The 21642-nt window shown below is 71.1% G+C and overlaps 2 protein-coding genes across 2 annotated transcripts; one reads left to right on the forward strand and one right to left on the reverse strand.

The window, feature by feature from the left end:
* Window positions 1-119: 119 nt before the first annotated feature.
* On the reverse strand, window positions 120-9235 carry SEMA4B (semaphorin 4B). The gene is given in 16 exon segments (XM_075714115.1): window positions 120-895; window positions 1064-1158; window positions 1243-1406; window positions 1601-1716; window positions 1803-2013; window positions 2157-2307; window positions 2482-2663; window positions 3141-3298; window positions 3389-3505; window positions 3652-3763; window positions 3908-4006; window positions 4118-4180; window positions 4547-4707; window positions 7804-7942; window positions 7945-7984; window positions 9159-9235. Coding segments are annotated over 16 exon segments (2661 nt in total).
* A 7039-nt stretch (window positions 9236-16274) lies between these two features.
* On the forward strand, window positions 16275-21086 carry IDH2 (isocitrate dehydrogenase (NADP(+)) 2). Its single transcript, XM_075714179.1, has 11 exons — window positions 16275-16365; window positions 18043-18134; window positions 18503-18668; window positions 19099-19259; window positions 19349-19492; window positions 19618-19754; window positions 19914-20065; window positions 20169-20281; window positions 20373-20470; window positions 20621-20713; window positions 20999-21086. The coding sequence occupies exons 1-11, from the start codon at window positions 16275-16277 to the stop codon at window positions 21084-21086; spliced, it is 1335 nt and encodes a 444-aa protein (XP_075570294.1).
* The last annotated feature ends 556 nt before the right edge of the window (window positions 21087-21642 follow it).

Raw genomic sequence — 21642 nt, forward strand, 5'->3', positions numbered from 1 at the left:
AGGGCACGGGCTCCAGGCATGCACACACAGACAACACGGACCCCAGCCACGGTGCCGCGGTCCGGCGAGGCTCAGCAGAGCAGAGGCAGTCACGGGCGAGGCCTTGGCTCTCATCCCCATCACACTACCGAGTCCTGGATCTCTGAGCCCAGGCGCACCCGGGGTCTTTGGCAGGCGGGAGACACCTCCACGAAGCTGTCCCGGACATGGAGGGGCCTCTTTTCCGATTCGGAGAAGGCGTGTGGAGGGCCTGGGGGCTCATGCACGGGGGTGCTGACGATGTAGTTGTCCTGCAGGGCCTGGTAGCCCTTGTGCTCGGGTGCCGCGCTGGGCAGGCTGCTGCCGTTCAGGGGCAGGCTCTCCACCGGCTTGCGGGGTGGCTTCTGGTGCCGGCCGGGGTCGCTGGGCTCCAGCAAGGCTTTCATGCCATCGCGGTGCCGGTGCAGGAGGAAGAGGGCCAGCACAAGGACGGTGGCGGTGAAGAGCACGCACATCACCAGGAACTCAGTCCAGTAGGTCTTGCCGTCCAGCCGGGCTGCGGCGCTACCCACCGCTGAGGTGCTCCGGGACGTGCTGACCGTCTCCAGGGCATCCCGGCCAGCGGCCACTTTCCTGCCAGGGTCCGGCGGCCCACGGGCCGGCTCCTGCACGCCCACGCAGTAGCTGGCCATCAGCTTGCGGAAGCCCTCCTCCAGCGACCAGCACTCGTAGGTACCCGCCCGCTCGGGGCTGCCCACCAGGATGAGGGCCCCGTCGGGCAGCACCAGGTAGGAGGCATTGACGGGCGCCCCGTCGTGCAGCCAGCGCCGCGAGGCCAGGTTGGAGAGCAGCCGGCACGGCAGCGGCCGCACAGCGTTGGGCGGCAGCTGGATCCGCTGGCACGGGGCGCCCGAGGCTGCGGGAAGACAACCCATGGGGACGTCAGCGAGGCCGTGGGGACCCCCACGGCGGGCGCGAGGGGGACGGGGGGTGCCGAGTGGGAGCCTGAGGGGTGTGGGAGCCCCTGGGACACCCCGGGCCGGCAGTGGCCCCAGCCCCGGGGGCAGAGCCCACAGGAGCTCACCTGGGGGCAGGAGGACGCGGGGACGGGGCTGGGATGCGTTGGCCAGCTGGCAGAGCCGCTCTGTGTCAGCGTCCTCGACGTCCTGCGCCCAGAGCCTGGGGACAGAGAGGGGTCAGGGCAGCGGGGTGCTGCGGGGTGCTGCGGGGTGCAGGGGGATGGAAAGGGGATGCAGCACTTACTGGGGGTGTGCAGGGGGGTGCAGAGTGACCCTGCGGCAGGCGCCCCGGCTCCACGCGCAGAAGGGGTCCCGCGCCAGCACGCACTCGCCGCAGCTGCGGTACAGGCTGCAGTTGGCGAAGGGCACCTGAGCCACCGCCGTGTAGGTGGCTGCGTAGACCAGGCCCTGCGGGAGGGGGCACAGCGGGGTCAGCAGGCAGCCCCAGCCCTGGAGCCGTGCGGCAGGGTCGGCTCCTGCGCACCCCTGCCCTCCCGGGCTCCCTGGCCCCCAACCCAGGAGCAGGACCTGCCCCACACGGGCCGAGCCCGGAGCATCCCCTGCCTCCCCCCAGCCCCGCTGTGCCCGTGCCCGGCTCCTGCCTGGTCCTGGTCCAGCAGCAGCTGGAGAATGGGCTGGCCAGCGGGGAAGAGGCGGATCTCCTCGATGATGTGCACCCCGTGCTTCACGCGCACAGCCTTGTGCAACCGGCCGTCGTCTGCAAACACAAGGGCCGTGCTGAGAGGGGCTGGGGCACGCCATGCGCCGGCACCTGCCCCGTCGGCACCCTGGGGCTGCACCCACCTGTGCCCAGGAAGAGGACGTCGTAGGTGCTGTGGAGGCCCTGCGCACGGTGGACGCTGATCTGCTGGTAACGCAGGCGGCTCTGCAGCAGCAGCGGCTGGCTGCGCACGGGACTGTCCATCAGGAAGTGGTCCTTGATGAAGTTCAGTACCCGGTCTGGCATCTGGAGGGACGAGTTGATCTTCAGGTGCCGTGTGTGGCTGGTGATGCACTGGGGAGAGAGGAGAGGGCTTGGCCGGGGCACGGGGCAGCGGGCGGGTAAGTGGCCGTGCCGCGGTGGCCGCTGGGACCAGGCAGCGTGAGGGGCTGCTGCCCTGTGTCCTGCACCTGGGCAGGCACCGAGGAGGCACGTACCGTGCCCGGCCGGGGCTCCGGCACGGGGCCGGTGTCCGTGTACCACTGCTGCGTCTCGCGGTTCACCTCCTTGTAGAGCCCGCTGAAGGCTCGCTGCACGCTGCGCATGGGGAAGGCGCACACGGCCGAGCTGCCCAGGCCGCCCTTGTTCCTGGCAGGGGAGAGGCAAAGCCCGTGGCAGGATCAGGCAACCCAGCTCTGCCGAGCCCCCTGCACCGCCCCAGGAACCCCAGCGTGGCCGGAGCTGACCCGCGCCTCCCCATCCGCCCCGCCGTGCTGCGGGGAGTGCACCCGGGTCCCCTGCCAGCCCCTGCCCGCTGCTCACCACTGTGAGGTGAAGACCCCGTAGAAGAGCGTCTCCCTCCAGCGCAGTTCCCCCGGAGTGAGCACAAAGATGTCCTGCAGCACGTTGAAGGGGAAGCCATCCTCGGGGTGCGAGCAGAGCAGTTGCGCCTTCAGGAAGGTCGTCCACCGCCGCTGCAGCACGCGCTCCCCACCCTGGTCCCCCTGTGCGGCACAGTGGGTCAGGGCGCGATGCCACGGCCGCCCAGCAGCGGGGAGCCCCACGGGGCTGGGCGAGGGGAGCAGGGGTCTGTCTGTCCATGCAGCAGTGCCGAGACCCCAGGGGAGCAGCCCCGGTGTCGGGGAGGCACAAGCAAAGCAGCATCTGAGGTCCCCAGGGGAAGGGAAACATGACCCAAGAGGAGGACGGGGCTTGTGTCCCCTCTGGCGAGGGAGCAGAGGGGATGGGGAAGGGTCACTGCCACCAGCGGGCCCCGTGGGAGCAGCGGGCTCGAGCTGCAGCCCTGGGCTGGGCGCTACGGAGCCATAACTGCCCCAGAGCGGGTGCTGGTCCCCTCCTGGGGTGTCCAGAAACCGGGGGACGGAGATGTCCAAGGTGGTCCCACATCCCACACCCACCCCAGCGGTGAGTGACATCCTGGGCACGTCCCCCCATCCACACCCCTGCTGCCCTGCGCCCACCTTGCACACGCGTGCGATGCGGGAGACGATGGTGTTCTCGAAGTAGTCAAACTCCTTGCCGGTCTCGCTGAAGAAGAAGTAGACCTTGTCGTCGTCGCCCTCAGGGTTGCCGGCGGGCAGGCTCTCCCGCAGGTAGGCTGAGCCCACGAAGACCGGGTCTGGGGACACGGGCACCCTCAGCATCGCCCCACCGCTGTCGTGGGGGATGGAGACCCCAACCCACCCGCCGTGCCAGCCCCGGCTCTCACCCTGCAGCCAGTTGAGGGAGTTCTCTGTCTTGAGGGCGATGCGGCTCTCCTGGCTGCGGTAGATGGTCGGCTCGTTGCCCTGGAAGTTGCTGACAGTACCAGCGTAGAGCTCGCCGTCTGCCAAAGAGACGCTCCTGCTGCGACCCGGCATGTGCCATGTGGCACAGCCCCGCTCCCCTGCTGGGGTCCACGCTGGCCCGGCCCCGGTTCAGCCCAGCCGGGCACTGCAGAGAGGGCGAGGGTCCCGGGGCGGCGTGACTTACCGACCATGACGGCCGTGGACCGGTACTCGGGGTCGAAGGGGCAGCGTCCCTTCCCATCCTCCAGCAGCACCTTCCCCGACGTGTCCCGCTCCAGGCTGAAGTGCTGCACGTTCTGCAACGGGACCGGGCTGTGAGCCGGTGGCACCGCCAGCGCCCGCCCCAGCACCCGGGACCCCACTGCAGGGCCCCGATGGTGGAGGGGGAGGCTGCACCCCCAGCGGGACCCTCGGCCCCCAGCCCCGCTCCCCGTGCTCACGATGTAGGCGCAGGCCGGGCTGAAAGCGCAGGTGCCGCAGGTGTAGAGGTGGGTGCTGTTCAGCTGCAGCAGCATCTTGATGTAGTTGTGACAGTCCCTCTGCAAGGGGCGAGAGGACCCGCCTCAGCCCTCCTGCCCACACGCACCCCGGCACAGGGCACTGTCCGCTCCGGCCGCAGCCCCCAGGCGCCCGCCGGCAGCGGGGCTCACCTGCGGGTCCTTGCCCTTGAACACGCACTGCCTCTTCTTCTCCTCATCTGCGCTCCACGGCAGCTGCAGAGAGGGGACAGTCACTGTGAGCCCCCCGTCACCGGCCGGTCCCCCCACACCACCCTGCTCGGGCTGGCAGAGCTCACGCCCGGCATCGATGTCCTCCCCACCTCAATTGTGCTGGCAAGGCAGCCGCTGGCTGGGGCTCAGCACCCCGCTGCCTGGGACGGCCGGGGCGGTTGCCTCCACACTGTCAGACTGTCCCCGAATGTGCTGTGACTTGCACAGACCCCAAACGCTGCCGGGGATGGGACCCCCTGCACCAGAGCTGGCTCAGTGCCCCCTTCCCTCCCCGAGGGCAGCCCAGCCCCAGCCCAGCCCCGGGGGCTCCACGGTCCCACGGGGGATTGGCCCCGTCTGCGGGCTCACCCTGCGAGCCGGTGCCCCGGGCTGGAAGTGGCTGGTGTTGATGGCGACGAGCAGCTCGCGTGCCCCCAGGTAGAGGGTGCCGCCGTCCGGGCTCAGCAGCAGGGCCGTGTAGTTGGACACACCGGGCGCCTCGAACCGCTGCACGACCCGCTCGGCTGAGTCTGGGGAGGGAGAGCGACGGGCATCAGCCTCACGCAGCCCGCGCGGGGCAGCACCCGACCCCCTGGGACCCCCACGCCACGGCTCGCTCCCGGCCCCCTCTGCTCAGCACAGCCGCCCCGGCCTCGCACCTCGGCCGCACCGCCCACGCGGAGCTGCCAGGGCTGGATCCGGCTCTTGCCATGCGGTCAGACGCATGCAGTGCTGCACCGCAGCGCACCGTGCACGGCTGCCACGGTGCCCGAGGGCAGCCTCCGCGCCGCTGCCAGCGCGAGCCACCGCCTTGTCCTGGCCCTGGGGACGGCCCTGGGGCACGCCGCAGCAGCCCTGCCCAGCGCCGGGCACCGCAGCCGGGTCCAAGCCCTGCGGCACGGGTGACCCGGCCCCACGTGGACCCTGAACTTGCGGCAGGGAGAGTGGGTTGCCAGGACTGGCTGCCCACCGCGGCCCACGGGGAAGCCCCAGAGGCTGCCTGTGCCGGACGCCGGGGCAGAGGCTGCCGGCTGAGTCACGGAGCACCCGTCCCGCGTGGGTGGCCTGGCCCCGGAAGCCCTTCCTCTCCTGCAGCCACTCTGAATCAGACGGGCCTGGCTGTGTCAGCGGGACACGTCGGGCTGACTCATGATGCCAACTCCCTCACCCCTGACCCCCTGTGCCCCAGGGACGCCTCGACCTTCCCCAACCCCCTGCCCTCTCCCAGATCCCTGCCAGGATGGCCCTGGGGCTCCCGCAAGCCCCCGCTCGGTGCAAGCCGCAGCGAGGGCTCGAGGTGCTGCGGGGCTGGCAGTGCTGCGGGGCCGGATGCTGCTCCTCTCCCCCACCCCTGTCACTCCACGAGTCCCGGCAGCCGCTGGACAGGGCGGCATCTCCCCCATCCCCGGGGGGCTCAGCGGGCTCCTGGCCCAGCGCCCGCCCCGGCTCCCCTGCGGCAGCGCAGAGGCAGGGACGCCGGCCCCTCCAGGGCATCCCCCCGCGGCGGGGGGTCCCACGCCCCAGCGCTGGGGTGATGCTGCCCGTGGCGAGCACAGCCCAGCGTAGGCAGCAGAGGGGCAGCAGGAGCCCGGGCGCCCCGCAGAGCCATCCCAGCCCGCGGAGCTGCGGGAGCCCGTGCCGGCTGCCAGGGGACCTGTTAGGACAAGACCTGCTTCTTCCAGACAAACCTGCTGGCGGCACATCCAGCGCTTCCAGGGGAGCAGCTCGCCAGCTCCTCCCTCCCACCGACCGCAAGCCCCACACGGCCGCACTCCCCAGGAGCCGCGTTGGGCCGCAACGCTCCTGCCGGCGGAGCGGCCGGCTCGTGCCCCCCACCCAGCTCCCCCGGCAGCGCCGGGGTCCAGGTCAGGACCCCTGGGTACTGCCCACGAGCTGCAGCCCCTGCAGCCAAAGCAGGCTCTGCAGGTGGGCAGAGCTCGGCCAGAACCGGTCTGTGCAGGCAGGGCCAGGCAGCGTGGCTCGACACGGCGTGGCACGGCGTGGCACGACGCTGAGCTGGGCTGTCCTGCTGGCTCCCGGGGCTCCCGTCCAGCTTGGTGGGTCCCAGATCTTCTGGTGCCACCACAACTGTGGCCGGTGGTCACGGGAGCACGTGGCGGGGCCACGTCCACGCCAAAGAACCGCAGCGCGCTGAGCCAGGCAGCGCTCCCAGCTGCTCGTGCCTCGCTGCCAGAGCCGGCCCGGCCCAAACCACTGCACCCTCCCAGGCTGCCCAGCCAGCAGCCAGCATGGGACGGGATTCAGCCACCTTCTCCTGGCAGCAGGGCCAGCCCAGATACACGTGGGCGGCCCCCACCATTCCACCACCCCAGCGCCGGACGATGGAGCTGCGCCCAGCAGCTGCCGGTGCGGAGACCGAGCTGCCCACGGAACGTGCCCAGCCGCTCACCCACCCCATGCCAGCTGCTGGGGGGCTCCGCAGGGTGAGAGGGGTCTGCAGGCCAGGCCCCCTGCTTGCGAGGGGCTCTGCCTGGCCGAGCAGCCTCCTGGACGTCCTTCCCCAGGGCAGCCCCGAGCCCGGCCAGGGCCACGCTGCTGCTGTGGGCTGCGGCGGGGCCCGGAGCAGCCTGAGGCCGGGCGCAGCACAGCAAGGGGCTGTGCCGAGCCCCAGGGCCACAGCTGAGAGGAGAGGGGGCCTGCAGGCACTCAGCTGCCCAAATGAGGGTGAAACCGCAGGGCAGAGCGGGCAGGCAGAGCCCCCGTGGCCGGCTCGCCCCATCCCACGCTCACACAGGTCGTGGCTCCACCGCTGCCCTGCGCGTGGGGACACGAGAGCCCCGGGGGGCCCCAGACGCGCTCACGCCCTCAGCGCGGGTCCTGATGCAGGCAGGCGTGCCTCTGCTCCCCGAGTGCCCCGCGTAGAGCCCCGCCGCAGCCCCGGGGCTCTGCCCTGGCCAAGCAGCACAGCCCCAGCCCCTGCTGCTGCGCTCCGCTGCCCGGGGGGTCCTGCTGCCCCGTGTTCCCCCGTGTCCCCACTGCCCTGGGGGTCCTGCTGCCCCGTGTCCCCACTGCCCCGGGGACCCCCATGTTCCCCCTGCCCGGGGACCCCGCTGCCCCATGTCCCCCCATGTCCCCACTGCCCCGGGTGTCCCGCTGCCCTGTGTCCCTCCGTGTCCCCACTGCCCTGGGGGTCCTGCTGCCCCGGGGACCCCGCTGCCCCGGGGACCCCCATGTTCCCCCTGCCCGGGGACCCCGCTGCCCCATGTCCCCCCATGTCCCCACTGCCCCGGGGGTCCTGCTGCCCCGTGTCCCCACTGCCCCGGGGACCCCGCTGCCCCGCATCCCCCCATGTCCCCCTGCCCGGGGAGCCCCGCTGCCCCGTGTCCCCCCGTGTCCCGGGGGAGCGCGTCGCCCCAGCCGCAGCCCCACGGCGGGACACGAGCCCCGGCTTGCCGGGCCGGCTGGGAGGGTGTTGTGCAGCCTCAGCACCCCCGGCTGTCACAAGGCGTTTCCACGCGGGGCGGTCCCGCGGCGTGGGGAGCCCGGGGGAGGAAGAGGCGGGGGGGGGGGGGGCCGGGCGGGATGCTCAGCCGCCCCGGGGAGCGCGGGGGGCCCCGCCGGAGCCCCGCGGGGCAGGCACTCACCGTGGGCAGGCGGACACTCACCGTAGGGCAGGCTGACCCGCGGGACGGGCTCCTGCGCCGCCGCCGAGAGCAGCAGCAGCAGCAGCAGCAGCAGCAGCGCCGGCACCGAGCGCACCAGCACCAGCAGCGCCGCCATCCCGAGCCGGGCCGGGCCGGGCCGGGCCTCCGCCGCCTCCCGCGAAGCCGCCCGGGCGCTGCGGACCTGCGGGGAGAGAGGGGCTCAGCGGAGGGCCCGGCGCCGGCCCCCGGCCCCGCCCGCTCGGGCACCGGGACGGGGCGGGGCGCAGGAGCCCAGCCCAGCCCTACCGAGCCGATCCGGGCCGTACCGAGCCGTGCCGGTGCCCCGGGCGGGGCGGGCGGCTCGGAAGAGGAGGCGGACGGTTCCCCGCCGGCACCGCCCCCCGCCCCGCCCCGCTCCCCGGGGCACCGCGGCCCCGTGGGGCACCCGGTGCTGCGAGCTTCCCCGCAGTGCCCCGCCCGGCCCCGGCAGCAGCCGCTGGTCACGGCCCGCAGGGGCCGGTGCTTTGTCCCACGCACGAACAGCAGCTGCGGGCCCCGCCACCCGGGGGTCTCCCCGCACCCACACCCTACAGCAGGGAGAACCGGCTGGCCTGGCACCCGAGGGACGTCTGTCCCGGGGATGTCTGTCCCGGGGACATCTGTCCCGGGGATGTCGTCTGTCCTGGGGGACGTCTGTCCCGGGGGACGTCTGTCCTGGGGAATGTCGTCTGTCCTGGGGGATGTCTGTCCTGGGGGATGTCTGTCCTGGCCATGTCTGTCCAGGGGACGTCTGTCCTGGGGGATGTCTGTCCCAGCCATGTCTGTCTGGGGGATGTCTGTCTGGGGGCCAGCTCGGCCCCAAGGCTGGTGCCCGAGCCCATGGCCGTGTGGGAAGCGCTGCTGCTCCCACAACCCTCAGCTCAAGCTTTGCTCCATCCCCGCTCCCTGCGGAGCCTTTCCCCGGCTGTCCGGCCACCCTGTGCGCAGCGGGCTGGGGTCTCCACTGGGGGCCGTGGCCCCTGCCCTGGCACAGCCCAGCGCTCCCTGCCCTCCCTCGGGGAACGATGGGCTCCCACCGGGCACAGCACAGCTGGCAGCGGGATGCCAGGGCCAGCCCACCCCATGGGGCAAAGCTCACCGGTACCGGTGTCCTCACAGGGCAGCACCCAGGGGCACAGGACACGGTCACTGCCCGCCCCAATGGCCTGTCCCCTGGGATTTGGGATGAGCGTGGCCCTGGCGGGGCCACAGCGTGGGCAGGGTGGTGGGCATGCCACCGAGCAGGCAGTGCTGTCCCACTACTCGGGCCCGTGGTGGGCTCTGCACCCTGGCCAGGGTGCGGGGCGAGCTTGCAGCCCCCCAGCAGAAGCACATGCGGACCCCAGAGAGCCGCCCGCTCGTCCAGCGGCTGCCATGGCAACGCGTTATTAATGACAGCTGCTTATTTTGCCATGGCAACGGGGGGAAAGGGTCTCTCCGCACAGCAGGAAGCTCTCCTGGGGCTGGGGCCGCCCTGCCGCTGCCCTCCCCGTGCTGGGCAGAGATCCACACCACCCTGCTCCACCAACCCTGGCCACGGTGCCCCGGGCCATTGCCACCCCACTGGCGGGACCCCCTGCAAGCCCCCCGCCCGGGAGAAGTGCTCCCCACGCCCCCAGGACAGCGGCACCCACACTCCTGTGCTCTGCCCGCTCGGCACTGCTGGACGGTGCCCGCTCCCCGGGCCGTACCTGGCACCCAGGGGCAGGGGCTGCTGGTGGTGCCCCTGCCTCCCTCCTCGGCTCGGCTCCCTTCCTGCTCCCGCGGCGATTGCCGGCAGCCAACGTCCCTTCCTGGGCCGGGAACGGCTCCACCCCACCTGCCTTATCAGCACCCTTTGCCCGGGAAGTGCCACGGACGGGACACAGCTCCGCGTCGCGGAGCCAGGCACGACACCCTGCGTGGGGTGGGAGCAGAGACTCACCCCCGCAGCCACGGCCCCCTCACCCCACAGCACCTCGGGGGTCCCTGGGGGGTTTTGGGGACCCGGCCACGAGCTCGCGGCCGTGGGAGCGTTGTGCCAACACCCTGGTGTGATGGCATGCCGGCCATGGGAGCCTCCCGCGGGGATGCCAGCTGCTCGCGGGGCAGGCATGGAAGGGAGGGCAGGCTGCCCTGGCCCGGGCTGGGCAGCGGAGCAGGCAGCGGAGCCAGGCCAGAGCCTGCGCCTTTAAGCACAGGCCGCGAGGCGCTCCCCACCGCTGCTGGCAGCCAGGCCTGTTTACGACAAACTCCCATTTATCCACTCCGCCTGCCCACGCAGCCTGCCAGCGCGGGGCAGAGCCAGGGGCACCCTGCAGCACCCTGCCCTGCTTGCGCACCCGCGCAGGCGCAGCGCCCGGCCGGGCCGGTGTGTGCGTGCCCTGTGCAGCTCTGCAGGTACCTGCATGCACGAGCGCAGCATCCCCGCTGCTCTCCCAGCCCGCCCTCCGCCTGCAACAGCGGGGAACCCGCTTGGGGTGCCGGGCCTGGGCAGCACCAAAACCCGTGGCCTGGGGTCACCAGGCAGGCGGGGCGGTGGTTTCTGCACCGAATTCCCACGCCAGCGCCCTCCGCCCTGTTCCCGCGGGCGGTGGGTGCTTGGGAAGACGGCTGCGGAGCAGGGTGCTGCTGCCTGCGAGGAGCAGGGCTGGGGCTGCGTGCGCCCCACTGCTGCTGCTGCTGCCGCCTGCGTGCTCACGCCTTGCTTCTGCAGCCTGCCCCTGCACAGGCAGCAGCGCAGGCAGCAGTGCAGGCAGCAGTGCAGGCACGTCTCCTGCTCAGAGACCTGAATCCGGCTCACACACAGCCTACGCGCCCGGGCTCTTCCTCCCGACCCACATCTCCTGGGGCTCGCGCGCACGCCCCCGGCTCGGCTCTCTCCTGGAGGCTGCCAGACAACACCAGGCGGTCGCCCCCGAGCCCCCCTCCCGCCCGCGGCCTCCTCTGGGCCGCGCACACGCACAGAGCGCGAGCGCGCTTGCACGCACACCTGCAGCCGCGCAGGCTCCCGGGCCGTGCTGATTCACGCACAGATGCTCCCAGACCCAGCTGCTCAGCGCCAGCAGCTCAGCGAACGCCGCGCGTCCCGCTGGAGCCCGGCTGCCTCTGACGGCACAGCCGTGGTCGGTGTGGCAGGGAGGAGCGCGGCGTAGGCACGCTGGCTTTGCTTCGCTGCGCCCCAGCAGCCGGCGGCCCCAGGGGAGAGGCCCCGCTTGGGACGAGGGGAAGGAGCAGGGGCTGGGGCAGCCTCCAGCCCGCGGCACAGGAGGGCAAACACCGGTGCTGGCCCCGGTGCAGGGCCCGCGGGGCTCCCTGACGGGGCCCAGGGACCCCGGGGCATCGTACCCGTCCCATGGGCACCGGCCGTGCCACCCTGCCTGAGCCGAGGGCCTCCCACGGGGCCGCAGCTCTGCTCTCTGCCCCTCCAGCAGCCGCACAAAGCCTGGCTGCACCCGTGGCCCTGGACCCAGCCCGCCAGGCACCGCACAAAACACCCCTGTCCCATCGCTCCCCTGCCCCACGCTCCTGCGCGACGTCGGGCTCCGCTCCGAGGACTATGGGGTATCCCCACGATCCCACTCCCTCTCCCAGTGCCAGAGCCTGCCTGCACCCACACACGTGCTGCCTGCACCCACACACTGCCTGCCCGGGAGGCTGCAGGACACACGGGGCGCTGCCCTGGTCCCCCGTTGCGTGTTGGGCACCCCTGGCACTGGGCAAAACGGAGACAGCGAGCACCCCTTGGAGGGCAGGGATGCGGTGGACTCTGAGCTCAGGCACTTCTGCACCCCAGGGTGCAGGAGCTGGGGCATCCTGGCTCAGGGATGCGTGACCCCTTCCCAGCCATCCCCGGCCCCACAGAGCCCAAACCAGCGCCCATCTCCTCGGCCCCGCTCACCCTCAGCACAGTGGCACCTTCGCTGCGACGCTGCCTGGGAGGGCAGGGGGTGTCAGACCCCAAAAGCACCACAGCACCAGCTGCAGCAGACAGCGGGGACCAGCGGGGAGCCCCCACAGCCCGTCCGGCCCCAACTCGCCCTGCGTCCCCAAGCCCAAGGGCTGCTGTGGCGCCTACCACCATCACCAGGCACAGCGGCCGCACGCCTGGGACACGCACCACGTGTGCAGCCTGCAAGTGTCCAGGGCACATCCACACACATGGGACATGCCACGGACACGCATGCCCCATACCTGACACTGATTCTGCACGCCCCTCTCCGTACAAGCAACCCGTAAGACACATCCAGAGCACTGTGCACGCACTTCCGCACCCTCAGCCAAGCGCCGCGCTTAACGCACACCCAACACACATGTAAACACACGCAGGGAGGCTTACGGGCTGTACACACCCAGTACGGCAAACACACACCTGCAAACAGCCCCACGGGGTAACAGCCCCACGCTGCGGGTGGGCTGCCATCCAGGCACCCCCCCCCACCGAATGCGCCTGCACCCCGCATGTGCACACACTCACACACATGCACACTCACACACACATGCACACTCACACACGCACCCCCAGGCCCTCTGGCACCCCCAGCCCCACGCTCCCCCGCACACACGTCCCTCGGGGAGCCCCGTGCATATGCACACACAGTCCCCTGCACGGCCCCTGTGCACGCACACATGCTGCACACCCCTGTACAGCTCTGAGCACCCCTGCACACGTTGCACACCCCTGGACACCCCTGTGCACCCCTGCACACGCCTGCACACCCCTGTGCACCCCTGCACACCCCCGTGCACCCCTGCACATGCCTGCACACCCCTGCACACGTTGCACACCCCTGCACATGTTGCACACCCCTGCGCACAGCCCTGGACACGCTGCACGGCTGCACAAGACCCCTCTCAGGAACCGCGCACACACACACACGCCCCCCGCGCACGCAGCCGCCCGTGCACACCCCCTTGCACACGCACACCCCCTTGCACACGCACACCCCCTCCCACACCCCCCCGGCCCGGCCCGGCGCGCCCGCCCGCTGCTCACCGGCTCGGCGGCGGGTGCGGCGGGACCCGCCGGCAGCGGGGGCGGCTCCGGGGTCCCCGCCCGCGGCGGGGCGCGGGGCGGCTCCGGCTGCTCCGCCCGCCGCTCGCAACAAAGGGCCGCCCCGCCCGGCCCTGCCGCCCCGGCTCCGCCACCGCCGCCGGCACCGGTACCGGCACCGGCACCGCTCCGGGCGTCCCCCCCAGGGGGGCGGGGGGCGGGAGCGCGGGGGGGGGGGCAGCCCCAGTTCTGGGGTGCGGGAGCTGGGGGGGGGGGCCCTGGCTCAGCGGCAGGGGAGGGAGAGTCCCGGCGTGGGGGCGGCGGGGGTGCCCCCACTCGGGGGTGCCCCCACTCGGGGGTGCCCGCGGCGGTGCTGGCCCCGGGCTGGCGCTGGCCCATCCACGGGAGGACACTGGTCCCCCCCCCGCAAGGCTGGCCGCATGCTGCCCTGCCGCCCGAGGGGCTCAGCAGCGCCGTGGGGCCGGCGGGGAGCGCGGTGGCCGTGGGGGGCTGCGGCGGGGAGCGCGGTGGCTGTGGGGGGCTGCAGCGTGGGCCCTGCCTGGGTGAGCGGCCGCAGGGAGTGGGGTGCTGTGGGGCGGCAGCCCCGGGAGCAGAGGTGCCTGCGCTGCGCAGGGGCTGAGGGACACCCAGTGCGCCTGGCTCCAGGCGTCGCCATGAGGTCCTTGTGGCGACACCCGGCTCCGGGCGTTTTGGGGTAACTCATGGCCCCAGGCATCTCGGGGTGATGCACAGCTCTGTGTCTTTTGGGGTAGCCCATGGCTCCAGGCGTCCCCACAGTGACACGCTCGGGGCTGGAGGCCGCTGGCTGGGTGTCAGCGGTGCGCAGCGCTGCCGGGGCGTGCAGAGAGCCCGGGCGGGCACGCCGCTCTCCTGGGGTGCGGGATGGGTGGCCCTGGCGGGGGCTGGCCTGCGCTGCAGCCTGGGGCAGGCAGGGTGGGAGGCAGCCGTGCCCTGGGCACAAGGGTGCCGTGCTGCGGAGGTGTGATGGGGTGAGCTGGCAGGACACGCAGCTGTGCTCCAGCGTGGGGTCCAGCAGTCAGAGGCCCCCCAGCCCCGGAGCAGCGCTGCCAGCACAGCTGCAGCAGCAGCACCCAGCCAGTGCTGTGGACACGGAGCCAGTGCTGTGGACACGGAGCCAGTGCTGTGGACACGGAGCTGCCGGTGCTGGGCCGGGCAGGGATCACAGGCAGGGGTCCCAGGGCCAGGCAGGGGTCACAGGCAGGGGTCCCAGGGCCAGGCAGGGGTCACAGGTGGGGGTCCCAGAGCTAGCCAGCCGTGGCCCCGCACCCCTCTTCCCAGGGCCATCCTCGCAGCCTGGCTGTGCAGTGTGCAGTTTCCATCCTCCTTCTGACCCCGAGCGCCGCCATCTGCCCGCCTGGGCCGCCGAGCCCCTCCGCAACCCGGCTGCTCGGCTGGACGTCGCACCGTGTCCCCCAAGCAGCCATGCCGCCTCACCCCGTGCAGCTCCTGGCCGTGCCACTGGCACGTGCAGAGGCTCTGCCGCAGGCAGCTGCCTGCTCTGTGCACCCCTGGACCCCAGGTGTGGGGTGAGGGTGCGGTGCGGGTTTGCTGGTAGGGGCTGTGCCCCTGCCCCGTGCTCTGTGCCACCCCTGGCCCGTGCCGCTGCCCTGCAGCCCTTGGGGGACGCAGACTGCCGCCGAGGGGGGTGCAGCCCCTGCCCTGCAGCCTGCAGGCCGGTGGCTCAGAGCAGTGCCAGCGAGGGAGGCCCATCTTTGGGGGTAGCAGCGCTTGCACAAGGAACCGTGTCGCCGCATTGCCCTGCCAGGCACGCAGCTCCCTTCGGCCTCCTCGGTGTCCCCCTCCCACGGGCAGGCGTGGGGCTGCCTGCAGGCAGCGGTGTGTGCGTGGACAGACCCCCCCTCCAGGTCCTTGGTCTTCCTCTGGCTGGGCTCTCAGTGCTCCCAAGCCGCCGGAGTCGGATCCCTCCCGGGACACGTCGCTCCCCAGAGCTTGGCCCCAGCCCACCACAGCTCAGCCCTGCCAGCCTCCGGGGACCCTCCCGGGGCCAGCTGTGCTCGGGGGGAAGCTGGTTTGGCAGCAGCCTGGGGTGTGTGGATTGGGCTCTGGCCAGGGATGGACTCCTTTGTTTGAAGGCAGCCCTTCCCTGGGACGGTGCCACATGGCTGCTCTCGTCAGCGCCGGCGGAGCCTGTGCTCCGCGGGGGGACGGCCGCCGTGCTGGCGTGACCTCGTCCCTACAGGAGCCGCGGTCACTGGGCGGCTCTGACCGCGGGGACGGGGTGAGGGCAGCCGGGGGAGCGGCAGCTCTGCGGCCGGGTGCAGCTGGGCACCCCCCCGGGCCCTGCGCTGGGGGGGCAATGCCGCCCACCGACCCACGGCAGGGCAGCCCCAGCGGTGCTGGCTGTGAGGCTGCAGGGCTGCTTGTGGGACAGGGTGCTATGGGGAGAGCAGTGGGACCGGGGATGCCCGAGACCCCAACGCTGCCCCAGAGCAGTGGGTGCCAGCCCCCCCCCATGACCGGCAGCCCTGCAGGCTTCTGCTCTGGTTAATGTTAAAGCCAGGCAGACGTCAGTGCGCCGGGCCCTGCCTCCCCCCCAGCCCCTCTGCCTGGGGCCGGCAGCTCCAGCAGCACTGTTTTTCCTCCTGGAGCGGGATCTGCCCATCCCCTGTGGCTAAAAAAAGCCATCGGCTTGGCCCGTGCAGAAGGACAGCCAACCTCTTGGGCCGCGGCAGCCTCCTGGCCGCCCCAGCACACCTCCTGCCTCTGCCCCCAATGATTTTGGGGTGTTTCTGGGGCGCATCACCCCCCTCATCCCCATGCTGGGGTCAGGCGAGGCGAAATCCCCCGGGGAAATGGCAGCAGCTGCCCGTCCCGCTGGGTCCAGCTGCCCGGAGTCACGCGCTGGCAACGCGCAGCGTTGCTCGCTCCTACGTAGGGAAAGCCCGGGGCCGGCTGCGAGCCCAGCGAGCATCGTGTCCCCGAGCCAGCGACGTCCCTTTGCTGGGAACGGGGACCACCGCGCGCCCTCCCCGCCCTTCGCACCCCGCGCCGGGCGCGCGCCGCCGGGGGAGGACGCCTCGACGCCTCGCACGCCCGCCCTTGCCGCCGCCGGCCCCGGGGGCCTCCGGTGAAAGCTGATGCCGGGCTCGCCGGTCACCTTGTCCTTTGGCACCGGTTGCACCCAGGAAGTGGCATCTCCCTCGTCACCCACCCCACGGGGGGGGGTGGTGGGTGGGGGGGGGCAGCGTCCTGCTTTGCACCCTCTCGGAGGGCATCGTCTCCCGTGGGTGTTTTGCAGATGGGTGATGGGGAGGGGGGTGCAGCAATGGCCTGGGCCCCCCCGTGGGGCCCCGCGCGGGCCCGGAGGGGCCCGCGCGGGGCCCCCACGGGGGGGGCCCGGCCACGCACCGCCCCGGGGCGGAGCAAACGGCGTCCCCGCTCCACCGCCCCCGTCGCGTCCGCCCCGTCGCACCCCGCCATGGCCGCCCGCTACCTCCGCGCCGCCCCGGCGCTGAGCCGCCTGGCCCGCTGCCCCCTCCCCGCCGCCTCCGTGGGGCAGCGCCGACACTGTGAGTGGGGCTGACCTTGGGGCGAGTGGGGTTGACCTTGGGGCGAGTGGGGGGGGGGGGGGGGCGGCGGCACGGAGAGGGCGGCTGCTCCCGCCCCGGGTGGGGTTTGCACGCTGGGCCGGCTCAGATTTTTTTTCTTTTTTTGCGGGGGGGTTGCTGCTACCGGTCACGGGCCCACTCGGGGTTTTGCACACGCGTCCGGTCCCGGAGCGGTTTGCTCCCGGTGCTGGTTCCACGTGGAGTTTTGCACCCTGGATTGTACCCGGTTTGACCCCGGAGGGGTTTGTTCCTGATCCCCATCCCACGCGGGATTTTGCACCCCGGTTTGTACTCAGTTTTGACCCTGGAGGGGTTTGTTCCTGGTCCCGGTTCCATGCGGGATTTTGCACCCTGGCTCGTAGCCGTTTTGACCCCGGAGGGGTTTGTTCCTGATCCCCATCCCACGCGGGATTTTGCACCCCGGTTTGTACTCAGTTTTGACCCCGGAGGGGTTTGTTCCTGATCCCCGTCCCACGCGGGATTTTGCACCCCGGTTTGTACTCAGTTTTGACCCCGGAGGGGTTTGTTCCTGATCCCCATCCCACGCGGGATTTTGCACCCCGGTTTGTACTCAGTTTTGACCCCGGAGGGGTTTGTTCCTGATCCCCATCCCACGCGGGATTTTGCACCCCGGTTTGTACTCAGTTTTGACCCCGGAGGGGTTTGTTCCTGGTCCCGGTTCCACGCGGGATTTTGCACCCCGGCTCGCACCTGTTTTGACCCCGGAGGGGTTTGTTCCTGGTCCCCGTCCCACGCGGGATTTTGCACCCCGGTTTGTACTCAGTTTTGACCCTGGAGGGGTTTGTTCCTGGTCCCGGTTCCATGCGGGATTTTGCACCCTGGCTCGTAGCCGTTTTGACCCCGGAGGGGTTTGTTCCTGATCCCCATCCCACGCGGGATTTTGCACCCCGGTTTGTACTCAGTTTTGACCCCGGAGGGGTTTGTTCCTGGTCCCCGTCCCATGCGGGATTTTGCACCCCGGCTCGCACCCTTTTTGACCCGGGAGGGGTTTGTTCCTGGTCCTGGTCCCGTGCAGGGTTTTGCTGCCTGACCCGCAGCCAGGTTTGGGCCCCAGAGGGGGTTGGGTTGTTCCTGGTCCCGGTCTCACGTGGGGTTTTGCAGCCCAGCTTGCACCCAGGTCCCGTCCTGAGAGGGTTTGCACCCCGTCCCGGTCCCAGGCGGAGTTTTGCAGCCTGACGAGCAGCCAGGCTTGGCACCCAGAGGGGTTTGCTCCTGGTCCTGGTCCTGCGCAGGGATTTGCACTCCAGCGTGTGCCTGGGTCTGGCCCCAGAGAAGTTTTTACCTGGTCCTGGTCCCGGTCTCACATGGGGCTTTGCAGCCCAGCTTGCACCCGGGTCCCGCTGAGAGGGGTGCACACCAGGTCCCAGTCCCACTCCCACGTGGAGTTTTGCACCCTGACCTGCACCCAAGCCCAGCTCCAAGCAGGATTGGTGCCACGATCCGGCCCAGGCGCCAGTGGGGTTTGCACCCTGACCTGCACCCGGCCCTGAGCAGGGGTGGCACCCAAGCCCTGCCGGATGGGACAACTCCTGGCCCCCCGCCGTGGTGTGGAGCTGCGGGGCCGGTGCTGGCGGGGCCAGGCGCGCGCCCCTAAAACCCCGCCGGCCCGCTCCCCAGATGCCGACAAGCGGATCAAGGTGGCCAACCCGGTGGTGGAGATGGACGGAGACGAGATGACCCGGATCATCTGGGCATTCATCAAGGAGAAGGTAACAGGCTCCTGCCCGGGGAAGAGGCGGGTGTCACGCAAGCGGAGCTGGCGGGTGCTGTACAGGGGAACAGGTGGTGGTTGTACAGGGAACAGGCAGTCCTTGCGCGCTGCCCTCCCCGTCCCTCTGTCCTCCGTCCGTCAGTCCGCAGGAAGCAGGTGGTGAGATCCACGCAGCTTCCGGCAGGACCTGGAAGCGAGGAGGTCCCGGGGAGGGGGGACCGTCCCGGGCAGGGGGGACCGTCCTGGGCAGGGGGGACTGTCCTGGGCCGGCAGCTGTGGCTGGGCTGGGTTGGGGGCCAGGGCTGGCTGCTCCCCGGGCACCCCGCACCGTCCCCCCGGCTCTGACGCTCTCCTGGGACCCCCCAGCTCATCCTACCCAATGTGGACGTCCAGCTGAAGTATTTTGACCTGGGCCTGCCACACCGGGACAAGACAGACGACCAGGTCACCATCGACTCGGCGCTGGCCACCCAGAAGTACAGCGTGGCCGTGAAGTGTGCCACCATCACGCCGGATGAAGCCAGGGTGGAAGGTGGGCAGGGGGCGAGGGGCCGAGCTCCCGCCATGGCGGGGGTGGTGCCGGCGGCCCCATGGGGTGCTGAGCCCCCCGTGTGTGCCCGGCCCCTCTGGGTCAGCCAGCGCTTCCCCCCCCACCGGCTCAGGTTTCTGGTGGGCTGGGGGCCCTGGTCTTAGTGCTGTGGCCCCCCCCAGCCCTGCTTGGGGGTGCGGTGGGGACCCCGAGGGCTTGCGGCTGGGGACAGACCGGCCTCTGCCCAGTGCCAGTCACGAGCCCCGGCCGGCTGTCCTTCTCCGTGGTGGCCCAGCAGCGGGGCTCTGGCAGCAGCCCACGGCACGGAGGAGCTGGGGGGGCTGGCAGGGGCTGGGCGCTGGGCTGGGGTGACCGCCGGGGCTGTGCACGGTGGGGGGGGTCCCTCGGGGGGCCTCACCTCTGCGCACCCCAGAGTTCAAGCTGAAGAAGATGTGGAAGAGCCCCAATGGCACCATCCGAAACATCCTGGGGGGGACGGTCTTCCGGGAGCCCATCATCTGCAAGAACATCCCCCGCCTGGTGCCGGGCTGGACCAAGCCCATCACCATCGGCAGGCATGCCCACGGCGACCAGGTGAGCCCCGCGCGGCGGCTGCCTGCGGTGCGGGGACGTCTGGCAGCTGCTGCCGGACCCCGTCCGATGCTCTGCCCTGCCCCTCGCAGTACAAAGCCACCGACTTCGTGGTGGGCAAGTCCGGGACGTTCAAGATGGTCTTCACGCCGAAGGACGGCAGCGGGGTGAAGGAGTGGGAGGTGTACAACTTCCCCGGCGGCGGCGTGGGCATGGGCATGTACAACACGGATGAGGTAATGGGGCGGGCCGGGGGCAGCAGGAGGGGTCCCCGTGGGGCGGCATGCCCTGCCATCCGTGGTGGACCTGGCCAGGCTGGTGGGACGGGGGTCCCACGGGGGTCTGTGCGCTTCCCTTGCAGTCCATCTCGGGCTTCGCTCACAGCTGCTTCCAGTACGCCATCCAGAAGAAGTGGCCTCTCTACATGAGCACCAAGAACACCATCCTCAAGGCCTACGACGGGCGCTTCAAAGACATCTTCCAGGAGATCTTTGATAAGTACGGACTTGGAGGAGCTCGAGCTGCTGGGGGGGGAGAGCTGCCCCAGGGGGCCGGCTGCCCCTCCTGGGTGGGGGGGTGGTTGCCCAGGGGTGGCAGTGGGACCCGGCCTGCGGTGGGCACGGCCAGGCATGGCTGATGCCCACCCTGGGCTCCCAGGCACTACAAGACGGAGTTCGACAAGCTGAAGATCTGGTACGAGCACCGGCTCATCGACGACATGGTCGCCCAGGTGCTGAAGTCCTCCGGCGGCTTCGTCTGGGCGTGCAAGAACTACGACGGGGACGTCCAGTCAGACATCCTGGCCCAAGGTGGGGCGGTGGGAGGGGGTGGTGGTGGGGAGTTTGGGGTGGGATGGGGTGGGCTGCAAGCGGTCGCCCCCCTGGGGCCGCCCTGACCCCCGTCCTGCCGCAGGTTTCGGCTCCCTGGGGCTGATGACCTCTGTCCTGGTGTGTCCGGATGGGAAGACCATCGAGGCCGAGGCGGCCCATGGCACCGTCACCCGCCACTACCGGGAGCACCAGAAGGTGGGTGCGCTCTGCCTGCGGTGAGCTGCCCGCACCAGGTCACCCATGGCGTGCTGCCCGCACCGGGCGGCTGAGCGCTCTCTCCGTGCAGGGGCGACCCACCAGCACGAACCCCATCGCCAGCATCTTCGCCTGGACGCGTGGCCTGGAGCACCGCGGCAAGCTGGACAGTAACCCGGACCTGATCAAGTGAGCGGGGCGGGGTGGGTGCACCCCGGGCTGGGGGACGCTGCCAGCAGCCGCCCCCCGGCGCCAACCACCCCGGTCCCAGCCGCAGCGGGGTGCGCGGCACGGGGGTGCCAGCTTTGCTGGAGCTGTGTGTGATGCCGTCACCCCCAGATTTGCTCAGACGCTGGAGAAGGTCTGCGTCGAAACCGTGGAGAGCGGGACGATGACGAAGGACCTCGCCGGCTGCATCCACGGCCTTGCCAAGTACGTGCGGCTCACGGGGCGGAGCGGTGAGGGGCAGCCGCCTGCCACGAAGGCAGGCTGGCCCTGTGGGGTGGCTGCTGGCCCTGTGGGGTGGCTGCTGGCCTCTGGCCGGTCCCCAGGGACTCGGGGCATCTATTTACAGCTCGTGGGGTCAGGCCGTGCCTGTGGCCAGGCAGGGGCCACGTCCTGCGCCCAGGGCCGGCTGCTCTCCGCGGCGGGGGGCGGGCAGGGTCCCCCCCCCCCGGCTGTGGGACCCCTCCAGCCCCTCTCTGCCCCTCTCCGCAGTGTGAAGCTGAACGAGCACTTTGTGAACACCACCGACTTCCTGGACGCCATCAAGAACAACCTGGACAAGGCCCTGGGCAAGCAATAGGGGGGCGGGGGGGGGCCGCCCGGCCCCGCTGTCATCCGGATGGACAGGGACCCAGCGCTGCCTCCAGCTCACCGACACGGCTCAGGAACAGTTGAATAATTTTTATAAGCAGTTTTCTTACGAGTGTTTTTAAAGCCTTTCTAGCAGGGGTGTGTAAGACAGGAGGGGCACGGGGTGGGGGGGCCTGTCCCGCACTGACTCATGTACCCCCCCCACCTCGCGGTGCCAGTAGCCATTAAACACCTCACCGGCCCACGGCGTGTGGTGGTGGCACGGCTCTCGTGGCGCGGGCACGGGGCGGCTGCCGGCCGCGGGAGGCAGCCAGCAGCTAAAGAATACGCATTTATTGGCATTATTGCTAAACAACTCTTCAAACCGGGGGGGGTGAAAAAAAATAACCAAAACACAGTAGGGCTTTGCACAAGGGGCGGCTGAATGCTCTGCGTATGTGAAATGGGGGGGATGCCGGGGAGCCACGCAGCCTGCTGTGCCACCGGCACGAGACCCCCCCGCTGCCTCATCCCGCAGGGCAGAGCCTGCTGGCACAGCCGGCCAG

Source organism: Pelecanus crispus, chromosome 7, assembly GCF_030463565.1.
Source record: "Pelecanus crispus isolate bPelCri1 chromosome 7, bPelCri1.pri, whole genome shotgun sequence".
NCBI lineage: Eukaryota > Metazoa > Chordata > Aves > Pelecaniformes > Pelecanidae > Pelecanus > Pelecanus crispus.